Source organism: Synchiropus splendidus, chromosome 1, assembly GCF_027744825.2.
Source record: "Synchiropus splendidus isolate RoL2022-P1 chromosome 1, RoL_Sspl_1.0, whole genome shotgun sequence".
Lineage (NCBI taxonomy): Eukaryota > Metazoa > Chordata > Actinopteri > Syngnathiformes > Callionymidae > Synchiropus > Synchiropus splendidus.
Window position 1 is genome coordinate 21245252 of NC_071334.1, and position 19104 is coordinate 21264355.

Genomic DNA, 19104 nt, shown 5'->3' on the forward strand with positions numbered 1-19104 from the left:
ACTTCCTGCAGTGAGAGTCGGGACTGTTGCAGGCGTCCCTGCTGAACAAGAGCTGTCACGTGGGCTTTGTGCAACCGTTTCGGATGTTGTGATGAAGCACCTGTATTGTGTGCAGTGCGCTCCCTGGGCTGTGTAATACACTATATGACCAATGAAAGGCTCGTAATTACAGGTTAGCACCTGAGCGCCGCGCCCTGTGTGAGCCACTGAATCCCATCAGTCAACTCTCCATCCTCCACCCTGAGCACTGTTAGCTTTAGCCCGGCAACGCTTTCAGCCGTCAGCAGCTCTTGCTCCCTCTCCTGAGCAAACACACCGCCAGCGCATAGTTGTGCTCTCAAAGTTTGTAGCTGCAGGGCTGGGATGGTTCTGCTGCGGGTCGTGCGTGCGTGCGTGTGTGCGAATGAGAGAGAGAGAGCAGGATATGATCTTTACAAACTTTGGTTTTATGCCTCTCTGATTAGATCTTAGAGTTCCAAGTTGTGCTGCTTTTGCCTTCAGCCACACAAACCCTGCAATTATTCAGGACACATCACACTGACCATTTACACCGTCTGCCTGCTTCACCGCGATCCCTGCACCCTCCCCCCACCCCCCCGCATTCTCTTTGCTCAGCTTCTCCACCTCATTTAGCAGATTGACAGAGGCGTACAGGGCTTGGATCAAGTTTGGAGCGAGGGGACAAGTGCAGCCATTTATCTTAGTTTGGTTCCTATTTCGAAAGGTGCTTTGATTTGGAGGAAGAGTCTGTTGACATACATTTGCCAGACCCTGAGCTCAACCCCTCTCATTGCCATTGCATCAAATGAGAAAACAGTTTTCACAACACCAGTTTTGAATTCATATTTAGCCTTAGTTTCCCTTCTATGGCACAATTTTATCACGCACTACAGAGGACGCTATAATGAGGTCACTTGAGGAAATGTAGCTGTGAATTTGGGTTATTCTTAACCCACCTTGATTCAAAAAACCCAAGCGCTTGTAGTTTAGGAGCGGGGGATTTGGAAAGGCGCGATACTGATGCACACTTCTGGGTTGGTCCCGATGAAAGAAAAGGTTCCGCCTGGGGAGAAGAGCATAAGATGTCCACGCCAAGCTTGTGTAATATTGCGAGTCTGCACTGACAGGTACTGGGACGAACGCCTTGGATCCAACTTTAATCAAGCTGGAATTTGATGTTACGTATTGTTCTCCAACACAGCCCCGAGCTCCTTTCACAGCGTCGACTCGTCTTCACTCAAAAGTGGCGCTGACAGGGAAATGTTCGCTCCGCGGTGCACTCGGAAGACTTCAGACTCGGCTGCAGCAGCAGCAGCAGCGATGTGTTGTTTACACAGTTGCATTCTGTTAGAGACAACAGTTGCTGGTAGCTCACCTCTATTCTTCATCATGAACCGGCAAATGATCTGTAGTAATACTTTAAACCACACTTTATGAAGAGGCACTCTTCGTTCTATGACCTGTAAGGCGTAGCTCCCTTTTCCTCCAAATAACATTTGCAACTAGTTCACCAGTCTTGTGACTGATCACTGTCAGTAAAATGGATCACAAACACTAGAGTCAGAAGGTGAGCTTCATTTCTGGAAGCTTGAAAGAAGATGGAGATACTTCCTCACTGCAGTGTGTGATGAGTGGCCGTCACTCGGCCCTTGAAGATAAAAGCCAGGCTGGGTTTAATTGCTGCTGGAGGGGTCCACTTTATGGTTCTCCTCGGAAGTCCCACAGGCTCTGTGGGAGATCTTAAAGTCTGCTCAGCACTCACCTCTGCACAACCATCAGTGGGTTCGTTGAAGTCGCCCATAATCACAGTCTTGACTTCAACCCTTTATTGCTGTAGGGGAAACCAGAAGTGCAAGGTCCCAGCAACAGGTGTTAGACACTTCAATCTGTGGGTCAGAATTTCATAAAATGTTGTTTGGTGGAGTGTGTTTGGAGCAACCCGTAATGAGTCACGTGTCGTCCCAGGGAAAATGACGGTTGCCCTTCTTCTTCCTTGCAGTACTCCACAGAATTAAAGAAGCTCTACTGTCAGATCGCCAAGACTTGCCCCATTCAGATCAAAGTCTTGACCACGCCGCCCCAGGGTGCGGTCATCAGAGCCATGCCCGTTTACAAGAAGGCAGAACACGTGACCGAGGTGGTGAAGAGGTGCCCGAACCACGAGCTGAGTCGCGAGTTCAATGACGGTTTGTCCTCTTCCACTATTCTTTGCTGCTGCATGTCACTCAAAAGTTTTAATTTACGCTGCGTTTCTGGCGGCTCACAGGTCAGATCGCCCCGCCCAGTCACCTGATCCGGGTGGAGGGGAACAGCCACGCTCAGTATGTGGAGGACACCATCACTGGAAGACAGAGCGTCCTGGTTCCGTACGAGCCTCCGCAGGTCAGCATCACCTCGGCCGAGTCTGACAAGAGCAAGCTGTTCTCATGTCATGAGTGCTTTTGTTGATCAAAAATGCTTGTTGCATTTCGGGTGACTGAGATGAAAACAAATCCCATCATTGATGAAACTCAACTCTTGAAACCTCTCACAAATATAGAAGTCACTACAGACAGACAAAGTGTAAAACCCCCTTCCTCCCTGATCACACGGCTCCTCCGCTGGCTGAGCTTCTGCTGAAACACTCAGCACCTCCACACCCTCTTCAGACCAGTCCTGTAAACGCACGTGGCATTTTCATTTCTATTAATATCATTTTAAAATATCACCTCGGACCACCACAGGACCTTTAAGATCATGCTTGATTCCATGTCCCTTAACTTCTTACCTGTTTTAATATTAATTTGCAGGAAGCAATTTGTTCCTTTTATGTGACAAGTGCATCTTTCCAAGTAACACAGGGGTATATTTGGGGAATACACTCCTGTTAAAACTTGATAAAACTGCCATTTTCCTGCAGAAAAGTGGCCTCATTAGTTCAGAGAAACGCGCGTCACTGCTGCAGGCTCAACATCAGATTTGTCAACACACTTCTGTTTGAAGCAGAACAAGTGTTTTGCATCTCCAGTTCTGAATCGCGTCTTCTGTCCTGCAGGTGGGAACTGAATTCACCACCATCTTGTACAACTTCATGTGCAACTCCAGCTGCGTGGGCGGAATGAACAGACGTCCCATCCTCATCATCGTCACCCTGGAGACCAGAGAGTGAGACATCACGCTTTAGATGGTCTTATCTGTGGAGCGTGCCGGGTTCCTGACTGGCGTTTGTCTTCCCTCAGTGGTCAGGTGTTAGGCCGCCGCTGCTTTGAGGCCAGGATCTGTGCGTGTCCAGGCCGTGATCGAAAAGCCGATGAGGACAGCATCCGCAAGCAGCACGTAACAGATGGCACAAAGAGCAGTGACGGTACGAAACGCCGTAAGTAACGCTGGTGCTGGTGGCGGTCTATGAAGCTTGGGTCTCCAACTGAGGACCTTCCTGCTTTTTCACTGGTTCCCAGTCCTGCTCTGGCTTCATGCTCCTGCTCCCGCTCAGGACAGCTCTCACTCTGCTCTCCTCTCTGCAGCATTCCGTCAGGTGTCCCACGGAATCCAGGTCTCCACACTCAAGAAGAGGAGGTCCACGGACGAGGAGGTGTTCTGCTTGCCTGTAAGCGCCGCTCCGTCTCGTCTCCTCAGGATTTTTCCCCGCTCCCATTCACCCGCTCTTCTCCATTGTTCTGTAGATTAAAGGACGTGAAATTTACGAGATGCTGGTGAAAATCAAAGAGTCCCTGGAGCTCATGCAGTTTCTGCCCCAGCACACGATTGAGTCGTACCGACAGCAGCAGCAGAACCTCGTGCAGAAACAGTGAGTACCTGTGTGCTGCTGCAGTCAAGTTATGCAGAAGACCACCAGGCCATCATTTAAACCGAAAATGTCAAGACCACAATTGGCTGAAGAAGTCAAGGAAGCTTCTTTCCTGACGTAGCTTAACAACATTCTCTTGTCAGATTTGTTTGACATGATATTGACAGTCAGTAGCACCACATGATCGAGTGAAGTGAGGTCACCTCATGGCTCAGGCTCCAGAGCATAGGACAGTTGTGTGTCTGCTTCAGAAATGCATCCGTTGGAATGCAAAGCAGAGTGTTGAACAACTTCCAGCCCGTAGTTGTAACTGTAACTGTGATTTGTTGGGAGCGGTGTGAGTATTTAGCTGCTGAGTTTGATCTTCTTTTGCGCTGAATGTGACAGCAGAAGACTTGACTTGACTTTTGCTTCACAAAATATTGGCGAGTGAGATGAGAAACCTCCTCCTGAGTGGCAGTTTCTGCTTTTTGAGGGAGATGACGTGCAGTTCAGCAAAGCTTCCCTCCCTCACCCCCCACCCATTAACTCCCAGAGCAGAGATGTGAGAAAATGATAGTTTGACGGCAGGCTGGCGATAATGACGGCTTGTGTTCAGTCTCACTGTGATGATGCCATGATGCTCTCAAACAAAAACATGTTTTAAATGTTACTTTTCATTGAGAAGAACCTGAGCACACCTGTTTCAGAACAACTTGTCATTTCCCCCATATATATATATATATATATATGGGGGAAATATATATATATATATATATATATATATATATATATATATATATATATATATATATATATATATATATATATATATATATATATATATATATATATATATATATGATCTAATAGATAGATAGATAGATAAGATATAGATAAGATATCTATATAACTGGATAAGCGTGAGAGGTGTGTTGCGTTCAAGCTTCAACCGAAGGCGTTCCTTCCTCTGCGTGTGCGCCTCGCCTTTCCCTTAACACCTCTCGCTAACGCGCCACATTCTGCTGTGATTTGTTGTGGCGCAGCGACATCTGCTGGACGTTGGTTTGAGTGCGTCTATCTGGCTCTTTTCCCTGGTTCTTTTCTCTCCTGCCCTTATCCCTGCTCTCTTCTCTCTGGTTACTCCTGCAGTCTGCTCCAAACTCGACTGGGTAACCAGCTGCTGGAACCTGCCGGAGAGCAGAGGCGGCGCCACAGCTCCTCCTGAACCTCTCCCCACATTCCTTGTCCTCCCCGGAACTCTTTCGTTTTCCTCTCTCCTCTGTGTTTTCTGGATTGTTCGTGATGGAAAGTGAACCATGCTGGATCTCAGGCTTTCTCCTCCACTGCCGGATCTACTCGGATTAACTGTGAACTCTGGTGGTTGAGTCATTTTTCTCTGAGGTTTTCTTCACTCGACAGCACCACTTGAGTCTGGTTCTGCTCGAGCTTTCTGCCTTCTCGGTGCCTTGTGATGACGCCTGCTGTGCTTTCCTGGGCTTCCACGTGTAAATGCAGAGCTGGACTCTTGATTCCTGATGCTGGTCATGTTTTTCAAGGCGACTGCAGGACAGTTCTGTTTTTCACTTTGAAGAAATCTGTTTGAAACAGATGAGTGTTTTGTAGCTGCTGCTCTTTTGACTTGGACAAAATGCTAATAAATGGCTTGATTTTACCAACAACCTTAGCTCGTCGGTTACTTTTGTCACCACTGAAAGTCTGGTAGAAACTGTTGTGTCGCAGTGTGATAGTGAGCCCCCAGACCTGAGCCATGTTTGTGAGTCACGTCACGGGTCGTGGCCGAGGTGAACTCAGTCCGGAAGTGTTCATTACTGGTGCTTGCTGTTCATGACAAGACAGGAAATTGAATCCGTTCCTCCATTATCAGTCAACACACGGCACATTCAGGGACACTTCTGTAGATACAACAACATTACAGCCATTTCTGTGAGCAAAAAGATGGGACTGCTCCTGAAAGTAAACATGACACGACCAATTTTGAGAATGAAGCCACTACGTACGTACATGATGTATGTCTAACATGTTTTGGTTACAGTAGCATTATTAATCATTTTGAGTAGTAATCGCCCACAAACAAGGCCATGACTCTCAAAGTTCAGCTATTATACTTCTCCTGTCCCAAATAACAATAAGCAAAACTCGAGCAACGCAGCAAGTGTGTATCATAATGGCACCCCTTCTCTCCGCAGGAGCTCCATGCCCTCCCAGCCCACCTTCGGCCCCAGCTCCCCCACCCACGGCAAGGTCAACAAGCTGCCCTCCGTCAGCCAGCTGATCAACCCGCAGCAGCGCAACACTCTGACCCCCTCCGGCATGTCTGGCGGCCTCACTGACAGTAAGTCTGCGCCTTTCTTCCTCCTGCTGCCTCCCCTCTCCCCGCCGCACCGCTCATTCAGCCGATAGCAGAGCCGCATGTTCAGACAGGCAGGTGGGGAGCGTAGAGGCCCCCTGACGTCATGTCAAACCCCCGAAAGCCCTGGGCCTCGTGTGCATGGGGTCCTATACTGATCCTTTCTCTGTCAATCGGGAGTCACCTCTGCATGCCCCCCCACTCCATGATGAAGTGACGGACCGTCAGCTCACAGTAGCTCCTTTTGTCTCTGCAGTGACTCCCATGATGGGCACTCACATCCCCATGAACGCTGATATGAGTTCACTGAGCCCCACACATGCACTGCAGCCCCAGCTGCCCCTGGTGCCCTCCTCCCACTGTACCCCCCCTCCTCCATACCCCATGGACAGCAGCATCTCCAGGTACCTCGTCCAGCCTGCATACATCCTCTCAGAGTCCTGCATGACGAGTAACAGCAGATCACGTGTATCAGTGGTGTTTCATTTGTGGCTTGTCCTCCGTGTCGACGCACATCGCAGAGCAGGGGTCAGTCATGGGGAGCTCATTTCAATCTCTTTTACTGCAATGATGTCATGTACAGAGAGACAAATGTGAAGTGTATCGAAATGTGTCCTAAACAATATTCAAGTAAGCTGAGCCAAACTGATTCATTGAGTTTAGAAACTACCATTCAAGAGACTTTTGCGAAGTTCTTCTCTGAGGAAGAAGAGGGGGGAGAAGGAGGAGAGCAGTGGCGCCCTCAAAAACATCGATGAACAAGCTCCACCCTTCTCAAAAATAAAACTAGTCATTTACAGCGGGGCGCTTTATTCCTGTATCACGACCTGGAACGTCAGGCGAAGGCCTGCAGGGTTGGGATGGAAGGGTGGGGGGGGCGGAGGACGGGACAGTGGCACACAGCCGGACCCCTCAGCTGGTAGACAGAATTGAGAAACTTGTTGCAACAGCTCTAGAAATGAATTCGAGCTCTTGTCTGCATGACACGGCCTAGTGTGCGATGTTGTCTCTTCCTGCAAATGACGTGGTGTGACGGTGGTGGCGGTTGTTGCGTGTGGAAAGTGCGTCGCCACTGACGTGTCCGCTCTGCTTTGCAGCTTCCTCATACGGCTGGGCTGCGCAGGCTGCCTGGATTACTTCACAGCACAGGGCCTAACCAACATCTACCAGATTGAGAACTATAACATGGAGGTGAGCCCTTGCCTATCCAACAGCAGTCAGTAGATGGCGACCAGGGGCCCAGTACTAACGCTCCCCTGTGTAATGACCACCAGGACCTGTCCCGGCTCAAGATCCCCGCCGAGTTCCAGCACATCATCTGGAAGGGCATCATGGAGCACCGACAGGCCATGGATTTTTCCCCCCCGCCCCACATAGTGCGCACCACCAGTGGGGCCTCCACCGTCAGCGTGGGCTCCTCTGAGGCTCGTGGCGAACGCGTCATTGACGCCGTGCGCTTCACACTGCGCCAGACCATCTCTTTCCCGCCACGCGACGAGTGGTCCGACTTCTCCTTCGACCTGGATTCGCGCCGCAACAAACAGCAGCGTATCAAGGAGGAGGGGGAGTAGGAGGACAGCGTCGGCCATCTTGCCCATTTTTCCCGCCCTTCCCCTGCTGTTGGAACATTTCATTCGGTGTTAGAGCCCAAACTCTCGCTCACGTACAAATGCACTTATTTTCCATGATTCTGCGGAGATTGTCGAGCAAAGGTGCATTTTGTTCTGGTTTCTTGAGAGCACTTAAGAAATGTTGAGGATTTCAATGAGTTTCAATGAGTGTTATTCTTCCATTCCCAGTGGAAACTGTGTTCATCATTACATGTTCAGTCGGTGCACGTGCATATTTCCTCTGTGGCAGAAGTCAGCGATGATTGTAAACATTTCAACATTTCCTGTCGAAGTATTAAGGTCGTTATTTCTGCTTCTATATTTACCTTTTTTGTATCTGTCGTGAGACCAACGCACCGCTCGAGTGTGGTGGTTGGTGATGTAGCCGTTCGTAGGCCTGATGCTCTTGTCCCAGTGTTGGACTGTGAGATGACTGATCGCCTCCTGCCCCGGTCGGACGCAAAAGTATTTCAAAGTCATCAGTTGTGTTTTACTGAACCTTAGCGAACAAGCAAAACCTTTGATACGCATGTACATAAATGTGGATAGTTCTTTTTTTTTGACCTGCTGAAAAACATGATGATGTGAATATTCTGCCTGGACAAACATTGTATCCGATCGGAGAAGCACATTCAGTGTTGGTGTATCTTCTATGTTCAAATTCCATACACACGCCTTCATGCTTTTCAACTTTTTTTGTACAATGTTTTGTAAATATTCAGGGTATTTTGATATAAATCTGAAATAAATGTCCACACCTGCTGGATTGCATGTTAATGCCTGTTCATGTCTGCTTCTTTTATGCCTGCTTTATAACACCAGTGTCGTTTTGGCCTGGTTCTACTGGTTCATTACTTATGTCCCACTCTGCTGGGTCGAGTCACCAGTCCATCACAGGCACATACAGTCAAACAACCACTCACACCTACAGTTTGGAGTCAGTTTCACTGAGATTTACTATGTGAAAAGAACTTTTTCCTTAAATGGGAATGGAAAACACTGCACAAGCAGCAGATAGAATTCAAAGTCCCGGCCCGGACTCTTGCTTGAAGCTACACCCTCAAAGCTTCATGCTTTTTCTGGTCACTCTTTGCAATGAGGAACAGTAGAGGAGGAAGAGGTAGGGGCGGGACAAATGACAGTGCAGTTTGATAGACACATCACAGCCGTTTGAAATGACTGGACAGTGTTTTTAGTCTTGCACGTCCCACTGGTGACGAAGGCCTAGAAGAATTGTTGAACATTGAAATGTCCAATAATTGGTACCCAAAGAAAGCACTGTGCTAACACTTCACTGAACACTGACAGGTAGAAAAAAAAGAAAAATGTTTTCTTAAATGTTTAATTTTATCATCAACAAAAGGAGGGCAATTGTCATGATTAGGGACAGAACTTGACATGAGTTTCAAATGACTGCCTTATCAGGTTCCTTATTTACACGACAGAAACTATTTACACACCCAGAAAAATCATCTTTGTACAAAGTTCAGGAGTCACTTGACGCTGCTACTCCACTTCAGCTACATGAGCCACCTCCACCTCCATGGTCTGGATGGCTTCAGGCGCCTCCTCCAGTTTAGCTCCGCTCAGTGCCTGCTGTGCCAGAACGTAGTTGACCACCTGCATGATGCTCTGATCTGACAGCGTGGACACGGGCGCTTCGCTGACGGTCTGCACCGCCTCCACGGCCCCAACTGTCTCCAGCGTCTCATCTGTGATCAGCACCGTCTCTATCTCCTCCGTGGTGATCTGCTCGGCGGGCCGCAGCTCAGGGGGCAGGTCAGAGGCCAGGATGCTGACGGCATGCTCCACCTGTGTGCCCTGGTTGTGGAACTGCAACGTGTCCTTCTCCAGCATGATCTTGCAGGGCAGGCTGGCTTCATGGTACTTGGACATGTGTTTGCGAAGAGTGCGTGCGTCGATGTGAGCTTCGTTGCACAAGGGACACACGTATGGCCGCTCTCCTGTGTGTGTCCGGACGTGGCGCTTCAGAGAGCGGGCGTCAGCCCACGCAACTCCGCAGGTAAGGCATTCAAACGGCTTCACTCCTGCACAACAGAAACATGGAGTATAAACAACCCAGGTCAACGCTGCAGAAGCTGTGATGCAGCTCCCGAACAAGACATCCACTGCTTGCACTGTGTCTATCCAACACCGTGACAAACCAAAACCCAGACTCACCCTGGTGGTTGTTGACATGGCGCCTGTATTCACGCAGCTGAGTGAACTTGCGTCCGCACTGCTCACATTTCCGCTCCAGGTTCTGCTTGATCCGGCCCTTCTTCCCGTGCGTGGCTTTCTTCACGTGCCTGCGGTAAAGAGACTTCTCGAAGAACTCTTTCCCACACACGTTGCACCTGTGGAGCAGAGTCCAGGCACAGTGGTTGCAATGAGACGCTGTTATGAGATGACCAGGGGCCTCATGTACAAAGCCCTGCATAGATTCCTAACTGAACCGTGGCCTGAGCACAAATCCAGATAGTTGCGTACGTACAAATGAATCCTGTCTGTGCTTCCACACTAATCCACAAAGTTCTTTACATCCCAGTCTAGGTGGAAGTGAGTGCAGATGTTGGGCGTACCAACCCTCTGCCCCACATTTGAATACAGAAATCCTATGTAAATTAAACACGCGCTAAGGTTTCCAGCACTTTCACGACCAGAAACTCCAAAGAGACTGGAGAAAATTACACCATGACAGTTTACTAAGCACCTCATATGGCCCGAAAGGTCTGACCATTTAAAACCCTCTATATTCTGGTTCAACCGAGTGCTTCAATCAATGGACAGAGCGCCACCTGGTGGTTTGACCTTCTCCTCTTTTTGTTAGGATAGGACAGATGTATACAACCTTTGTACATGATGCACTCACTTGAAAGGCTCGGCCACACTGTGAGACTTGACGTGCGAGTACCAGTCCTTCTTCCAGCTGTAGCACTTCCCGCACTCCTGACACTGGAAGGGCTTCAAACCCAAGTGCTTGTTCATGTGCTGCTGCAGGTCTTTGGCCTCAAAGAACTTTTTGTCACAGCTGCAGACGACACAGAGGCTCATGGCTCAGAGCTTCCTCAGACCGATACAGAAAAACTGGTCGAACTCGAGGTCAACTCACTGTTTGCATGCAAACTGGCGGGTCTCTGGTCGTGGCTTGTGCTTCTTCAGGTGCTTGCTCAGGGTGGACGCCCGGAAGAAGGTCTCTCCACAGGTGTTGCACAGGTACTTGGACTCTCCTGTGACATCAATGAACAGAAATTGATCGTAACCTAAGGAGACCTCCAGCGGCAGCAGAGCTACTGACCTGTGTGCAGGCTGGTGTGCTCCTCCATGCTTCGCCTGCTCATGAAGTTCTTATGACAGTACTGACACTGGAACTGCTGTGAGACATCGTGCAGCGCTCGATGCATCTTCAGACTGTGTTTGTGAGTGAAGCTCTTGCCGCAGACCTTGCAGGAGTGCGGTCGCACACCGGTGTGGTTGAGCATGTGGATGCGCAGAGAGTATAGTTTGGGGAGGCTTTTCCCGCAGATGTCGCAGACAAATTCTCTCTTTACGTTAAGGGGCACGGTCTTCTCCTCCAACATTTGGCCTTCAGCGCTCTGGTCTGATGAAAGCTTGGCAGGAGCCCTCTGGCTGGGCTTCTGCTTGTGCCGGGCCAGGTGAGCCCGCAGAGAGGCAGCATACTGGAACTCTTTACTGCACAACTGTGTACACAAAAGCATGTTTCCTCTAGGTCAATTCCTGAATCACATTGCAACATCCACAGTTACACTTACATTGCACTTGTAGCCTCTGGACTTCTCATGCTTCAGGGAGTGCATGATGAGGGAGTAGCGCCTCTGGAAGGACTTGCCACACTCTGAACAGGTGTGCTCGCCATCAACAGCGCCCTCTGCTGGCTTGATCTGATCTCCTTCAATTGGCGTTGGTTCTGCATTTGCACCCGTCTCATCTGTCCCGAGCTGCGCAGATGCCACTGCAACCTCCAGCAAACTGGATCCCACCGTGGTGTCACTTTCAGAGAGGGACGCTCCCTCCACCTGAGTCTGGACTGGTTGTTTTGGTGGTCTTCCTCTCCTCTTGGGCCACGGGGAAACCTGGAAACACCCGTGTTGAGTCAGTAACATTTGTTGACAATCCCGTATATGACAATCCAAGAAGCAAATATGATCAGCAGTACACAATCCTTTTGTCAAAGTACAATCTCAAACACTAATGAGCAATGTAGTCTGCAATATTCAGTCGCAGTGTTGGGCAAGTAACTTCAGGTAAAGTAATGCACAACTGTAATGTTCTGTAAAACTACTTGTACAGTACAGTGGATCACCCGGGTGAGTGAAGCACCAGGAAAATACAATGGCTTTGGAGGATGCAGTGGGAAAACTCTTTTTAGCACGCATTCTCTGACACACAAAAACAGTAGTAAACAAAAAGTTTCATACCTTTGGTGCAACTACACTTGTTGGAGATGGAGCTGTCTTGTCTTCCTCTTCTTCCTCCACACCCATATGAAGACGAGCGTACCCCCCCTCTGCCATCGAGCGCTGCCGTAACCGCCTCTTCTTTGGATCGTCGGGTGTCATCTGATCGTCTTCCTGGCTCTCATCCACAATCGATTCCTCATCTTTTACTGGTGGAACCTCATCCACCACCTTCTTTACCTTTGCAGGGCGCCCTCGTTTACGAGGTGCAATAACTGGAGGGGGTTCAGGAGCCTCTTCTGCTGAGGTATTCTGAGGCTGCATTTTATCCACCTGCAGCTCTGCCACTCCCACAACTTGTGTGGCATTAACTTTATCGGTGTCCGCATTAACCAATAATGTTTCAGCCACCTGAGGCTCATCCATTGCCAGGCAGGCAGAGACAACAGCCAGCGACTCACTGGCTCCTGCTTGTCCACTGTGGGTCACCACTGTCATCGTCTCAGCCGCAATGTCTTCTGTACAATGAGATATTACAGTGACGCTGCCCTCTGGCTCATTCAGTGCACCCTGAGCGATCAGAGTCACAGTCTGGCCCTGTCCATCTACGCCTACCTCTGCGACATCACTATCTGCTGTTTGTGTGACGACAGCCATCTGCTGACCAGGTGCACCAGTGTGAGAGACTAGTGCCCTGCAGTCACCATTTATGGTCACTGTGTAGATACCAGACTCATCCACCGAAGCCTCCTGACTACCAGGATCACAGGTCAACATTGTGTGGACATCTCCTTGCTGATACACTGTCAGTTTTTGCTCCTCCACCTGCTTGTGGACAGACTCGCAAATCTGCAGTACCTCCGTCATCAGCAGGTGCCGAGCCAAGTTGGCTATGTCTGCCATAATACAAAAATTAAATGACAGGAGTGAGGTGTATGCAAAATCCAGCAGGGGGAGGAAGGTGGCCTTGGTGAAACCTACAGAAAAGCAGAAAATGGTGACTGAAACACTAATTCAAAAAGAAACACTCAAGAGTCAAGCAGTTCATCACAGTACTCAGTACACAGTACAAACAGACAATAAATCCAGCTCCACAGTAGGAAAATAGTATATCAGAAATATCAAAGTTAGAGCCAAGACACAGTAGTCATCTCTCCTAGATCAACAACGACCTACCTGACAGTTCAATCACAGCTTCATGCGTCGTGGTGGCTCCCTTCTCAAAAAACAGCTCCTTGAAGTACTCACTGCATGCTGCAAGGACAGCCTTGTGAGCCCGGTACTCTTCACCTTCGATCAGTAGGGTGATGTCGCAGAATTGGTTGTTGATCCGCTGCTGATTCAGTTTGTTCAGCAATGTCTGGCCGTGATCTGACAGCAACTGATTCACTTCACCTTTACTGTCCACCTGAAGTGGGCACCAACAAGACAAGTCAGAGGAAAAAGAAATCATTGAAAACAAAAAGCTAATAACTTACAAAAACCAGCTCGTGTTTCGCTATTGCGCCTGCATTTGTTGGTCCGGCGGGATAAGAAAGTCCATCCGCTCCTTCCTCTTCCTGGTCTTCATCAGTGTCATCAGTCAAGCGTGCGGGTGCTCGGCGTCGCGGCCCTTGACCATCTTCTACTGCACGTCTGCTTTGACAATGCGCACACTCCCTAACAACGTCCTTCACATTCTTCATAACACCTGAAAAACACCATGCACATTTGTCAAGATGAACACCCCCTACAACCCTCTCTTACTCCTTAGGCAAGTTCAATAAATTAAACAAAAATACTAAATTCATACCAATACCAGTCATCATGCACAGAACAGGAGAAAAATGGCCACTAAATTGAAGGCTCAAGTGAATGACAAAAAAACTGGAAGTGAGTATTATCACTAGATCAGCAAAACGACATATTTAAAAACAAAAGTGTGAGTCTTCACAGATCCCTGCAAGTATTTTAAAGTCAAGTTTTCGCATTTTTCTATTAAAATACTGCTATTTAAACACATTTTCTGAACTTCGTGTATAATTTGTGACATGTAGAAACGCTACATACTTTCATTACTATTATTATTACGAGGGAATATTGTGTACCAGTTTTGATTCAATAACGGTGACATACTGTATGTGTATACAACCAACTGTAGGCAGGATAATAAACACATCGTTGAATAGAAAAACAGATCGTAGACTACTTACCTCTCCACCAATATTTATTCGAGATCACCTCCCACGTGAGAGTCTGGTTCAGATGCTCTCCTCCCTCACCGATATGCGCCTGGTTGATGAGTTCCTTCCTGCGCTCATCCTGCAGCACCACCTCCAGCTCGGCGAAGTTATCCTGGCCCTTTAGCCGCCGCTGATAAAACAATGTCCCTTCCCGCACCACGTAACATATCGCCGCTTTCCGTATTTTCCTCTTGGTGTTGCCGGGAGTCCCCGGAGCGTAGGGCTCATGTTCGTCTGTCAGATAGCGTATGATGGCTAGGTAGCTCTCCTCATTCGACATCTCACAGTCCCGTGTTTTTATGGCTAACGTGCGCCCTTGTTCACGAGAGGACGCCCTCTTCCAATGCTCCTTATTTAAGCAATATTTTTTACTCCCACTCGAATGATATATAGAAATAAAAAGAGAGGCAAAAGCGAGAATCCGGTTTGTTTTCCAGGGTGGAACTGGAGTTCGACACCGTGAAGGGAGACGGTTACCCGAACAGACAAAATGGCTGCTGCACAACCGGATGTTGCGTATGGATAGTCGGAAGTGGGGCGTAATCTGGAGTTGCCAACAGAGGACGCCATATTCAAATATACAAAAGTAGCAGCAGAAGTTGTAGGAGTTAGTTGTCTTCGATAACGTGTACATGTCTGTGGCGGATAATTCCGGAAAGTGCCCGACCACCATCTTTAAAAGTTCTGCCTGAATTGTGGCCAAGGGTTCGGATATCTCCTCCGCAGCTGAGTGCTGAAGCTCACGGCCTGTCCGCCAGCTTTGGGAGCGGGGTTTATCTTTGAAATAAGCTGCACTCGCAGGAAGTTGGAAGCCAATTTTGTTTTATTTGCTAAATGTTTTTGCTCAACTTATGATGGCGACTGGTCTTTGTATACAGTAAGAGCATGCAATGACCTCTAGGTGGCGTTAGAGCATTGCACTCCACCACCGGGTGTGAACCAACTTAAAACTATTTTTTTATTTTTAAGTAAAGTACGACGCATCACCGATGTAACCTGGCACGTAACTGTCATTTATCCGCCGTTGGTTATCAACGCCATGTGTTAAATTTCAAAAGCCCTCAGTTTTTCCAGTGATATCACAAAATTAAATGTTTATCTGTCTTTAACTAACAACGCGTCGTGATTGTGTTACTGGGACTGTGTGGATCTTTCAGGTCTTCCACGTATCTTGGTAACAGCTGGAGGAATTTGGTGTGTTTGTTTTTCTCCCGTGAGAAGCGGATTGAATGTGTTGGCTCTCAGTTGAGGCTGGCAGACGCCTCCACACGTGTGCTGGAGTTTTTGTTTTTTTTTTTGCATGAGAGCAGGAAGGAGTCTACTAGAGTCCTGTCTACGATTGGTTCCATTATAATGGCACGCCATCTCACCAAAATGTTTGTAGTTCCTGGATGATTTTTAAAGATTTTTTTTTTTATTTCTTTTAAGCAATTTGCTCACAAGGTCAGCAGTTGACCAACTGTCCTATTTGAGTTGGACAATGGGTCAACAGATTTAAGTGTAATAGCATGGTTGATGGTATCAACAAATATTTGCTGGAATAATGTGAAAGTTCATTGGAGGTCATCTGTTTTTGACAATGCGATCATGGAACAGTCAGTTGTCCAGGAGAATCTAATCTACACTATTTCAGGATTTCCGTTTCACATTAAACATCTGGCAGTTTCTCCTCCAAAATTGCGACATACATTGTCATGCAGCTGCTTATCTTAGGATCGAATGTCTTCTTTGCAAGACTATAGCAATTCAAGGAGATCAATCGTTCTAATTCCTCCCATCTCCCACCATGAGAACACACCCATGCTAATGCATGTGCCACTCTTTTAACCCTGGTCATGAAAGAGTGAACCTATCCTGAAGTACAGATGATCATCGCCCTTTGGTGTTAGGTATTTATTTGCTGTGGAATCTGTTTCCACTCACCGTTTTGTGTGTTTACAGTAAACAAGCAGTTTAACAGTATGATCAAGTCCCCACCCCTCTTTTTTAACCATCATTTTGAACCTCACCCTTCTACTACTCTTGCTCATGTGAGAGTAAAGCAGTTGAATTAATACCTATAACCTTCTGCCTGAGCTGCCTTAAGCTGCAGTGCTATCAATCAGTCATGTAGAATCCAGAGGGGTGTATTTTACGATGCCAGGTAGGCAACTAACCTGACAGATCCTTATGAAGCCTGGCATGGCGTCACAGCAGTCGACTGACTGGATTTGTCAATCTAGCTCAAGATAAGAGGAAATCAGGGAGATCTTGTCTGTGACCCAGACTCGGAGTGATAAAGACACTGGACGGACCAGCTGGGATGAGAGTGGAGGAGACTGTCTTATCTGTCATTGTCTTGCTGTACCCAAGGACAAACGCAGGAGTGATAGGAAGCGCACTGCTCCTCTTGCACTGGAGTACTTTTCCATGACACACTGGCACATTCTCTGGAGCTGTGTATAAATATATTAGCGCTCTGAGTGACCATTTTCCTGTTGTGTTTTCCCCGCAAACAACCAAGTGAGAGTGTGACTGAGATGGTGGCACTGGTAACACAGAGAGCACTGAAGGTAGCCAATCTTAGCTGCCCTCCGAGTCCCTGAATGGATGATGTAAGAGCTCCTAGGAGCTTTGCTTATGTCATCGATTTCATTTCTCCTTTGTTGTCTGGCTGGCACTCAGCTCTGATGTTTGACAAGTCTTTACAGAGAACTGGCGGCTTTCAAATCACTGGCCAGAAATGAGATTGTACTTGTTACCGAGCACTGATATTTAATCAATAAATACATGAAAATAAATAAGAATGGATAAATAGGAACATCGAGAGAAGGTTAATAATGTTAATAATCTTCACATTATGAATGTTTCTCTAAAAGCTATTTGGCTCCAAACCAGGATGAGACGTTTTGAACAGGAGGTCGGGGTCACTCAACTAATTTCTATCATTTTTAAGCATTCAACTGTGTGTCAAATCCAAGGCTTAGAGACTACATGAGATGAAACTCCTTTCATGTATGGCCACTCATTCCAGTGTTTTATAGCGAAAACACAACGTCCACTGCTTGCCAAACTAGCATCAGTGGGCCATTACTTGTTCAGCTCTTTGTGTAGACTGTCGTATGAGGCTGATTTCAACATTCTACTGTTCAAAAACCTGCAGCATCTATGTGAACTCTAAATGTCTCATAATGAGTGGAGAATTTCTGTCTGCTGCTTCGTGTCCTCTGATGTATTTTCTGAGCTGGCAGCGATTCTAGGACACTGTTGGGTTTCACACAAGTCAGCGTGCACTTGCTGGTGTGAGAAGAGGCTGTTTTTTGTAACAAAATCCAGTTGGAGTCTCACTCTTCTCTCTAGGACTGGGCTTCTGGCCAACAGACAGATTAGCACGCTGACAAGTTTCAGTGCATCTTCTACACTTACTCTCTTGAACTTTCACCTGCAGGCAGGAACCACAGAATGAAGTTTGACAACTCGTGTTAATGATGCTTTTTATTTCCTTCAACGCCTTTTGCTTTACGTTTGAGCATTCCCTCCACGACAGCGAGTGCCTGAGACCACCCCGCGGTAATATCTTGCTGCCAGTGAAACACAGGAGACACCAAAGCACAAAGCATCTTGCCATGAATCTCCCTTCATCACAGGCCATAAAGCTCCTAATTTATTCTGCGCTGTGTCACTACCAAGAATTTGCCTGTCCAAGTTCCAGGAGTAGCAATGACGCTTTTGTTCAAATGTAGAAGGAGAGAAGGTAGGAAGGCTGAAGGAAGGCTGGGAACCAGTTGGTGACTGAGCTCACCTTACACCGCTTGTTCCCACAATACATTGGCTGCCCTCCAGATCACAAACTTTTTGTTCCGAGTGCTCAGAGGGGAAAAAGAGAGTAAGCTGTTATTCTTAACTTTAAGTGTCAACTAGCTGCTTTACCTGACACCAAGAGTCTGAGATCACAGGACGAGCAGCAGTGGGCTGCGTAAACACCAGAGTGGAGCTCCCCCTGAGTCCTTGATGCGCAGAATGTTTTCCCAGGGAGCGAATGAAGAGACCTCGTCGGGATTAGTCAGGCTATTCTTCACTGCGGTGACGGCCATATGCAAATCGTCTCATTTCCATGTCACGTTTATGTTGGATATGTAAGTCACGCACAGCTATTAGATATGCACGTTCAAGACTTTTCAAAGATGATGTTCTCTTAAACAGTCTTGCATAAGAACACTGGCTTTCATTTTCAAGTGTATTTTTCAAAATCCATATTGACTGAGAAACTTAAGTGCCGAAACTACATTTTTAATAAGATGCAAAATTCTAAGTGACTGGTTTAAGGGACTCCTGTTTTTTCCTGTTTTTGGAGACAACTATCAGTGACAGTAGATATGTTGTTGAGGGAGATACCTGGAACTGGGAGAAGAGGCGACAGTGAGGTTCAAGGTAAGTGAAGGAGGCCGACTTGCTTTGGCAAACCCTGATGGGACACGCCAAAAGACATCATCTTGTCCTGCTATGGACATGAGATCTCCCCAGGGTGTTCCCTTCTGCTTGCCAATGTTGTGTTTCTATCAAACATAGATCAGGGATGGAAGCCATTTCTGTTGCAAGTAGCCTCATTTCAAATGAAACTATTGTCTTCTATACAGCCTTCTTTTGCTGGATGTGCTGTCAAAGTCGACAACAAAAGTCCATCACCTGCATCACAATTGTTTGAGCTGTTTACCAGAGACGATGACTGGTCTGGTAA

The 19104-nt window shown here is 47.6% G+C and overlaps 2 protein-coding genes across 7 annotated transcripts in view; one reads left to right on the forward strand and one right to left on the reverse strand.

Moving 5' to 3' along the window:
• The window catches only part of tp63 (tumor protein p63), a 33187-nt gene extending 24680 nt beyond the window's left edge, over positions 1–8507 (forward strand). For 3 of the 6 annotated variants that reach the window (XM_053878615.1, XM_053878601.1, XM_053878624.1), the window contains 10 exons: positions 2000–2186; positions 2267–2382; positions 3035–3144; positions 3219–3355; positions 3504–3586; positions 3663–3787; positions 5977–6122; positions 6394–6541; positions 7235–7328; positions 7412–8507. In XM_053878615.1, coding sequence (XP_053734590.1) covers positions 2000–2186; positions 2267–2382; positions 3035–3144; positions 3219–3355; positions 3504–3586; positions 3663–3787; positions 5977–6122; positions 6394–6541; positions 7235–7328; positions 7412–7708 — 1443 coding nt within the window. In that variant the 3' untranslated portion in view covers positions 7709–8507. The remainder of the gene's footprint in view (positions 1–1999; positions 2187–2266; positions 2383–3034; positions 3145–3218; positions 3356–3503; positions 3587–3662; positions 3788–5976; positions 6123–6393; positions 6542–7234; positions 7329–7411) is intronic. The other 3 variants (XM_053878607.1, XM_053878633.1, XM_053878640.1) reach the window with 2 other exon arrangements.
• Positions 8508–9092: 585 nt separating this feature from the next.
• Positions 9093–14885, reverse strand: zbtb11 (zinc finger and BTB domain containing 11). Its single transcript, XM_053877142.1, has 10 exons — positions 14358–14885; positions 13644–13855; positions 13342–13573; positions 12187–13142; positions 11521–11841; positions 11046–11448; positions 10860–10977; positions 10620–10778; positions 9929–10104; positions 9093–9795 (listed from the first exon to the last, which is right to left on the reverse strand). The coding sequence occupies exons 1-10, from the start codon at positions 14665–14667 to the stop codon at positions 9254–9256; spliced, it is 3429 nt and encodes a 1142-aa protein (XP_053733117.1). The 5' UTR covers positions 14668–14885; the 3' UTR covers positions 9093–9253.
• Between the last annotated feature and the right edge of the window lie 4219 nt (positions 14886–19104).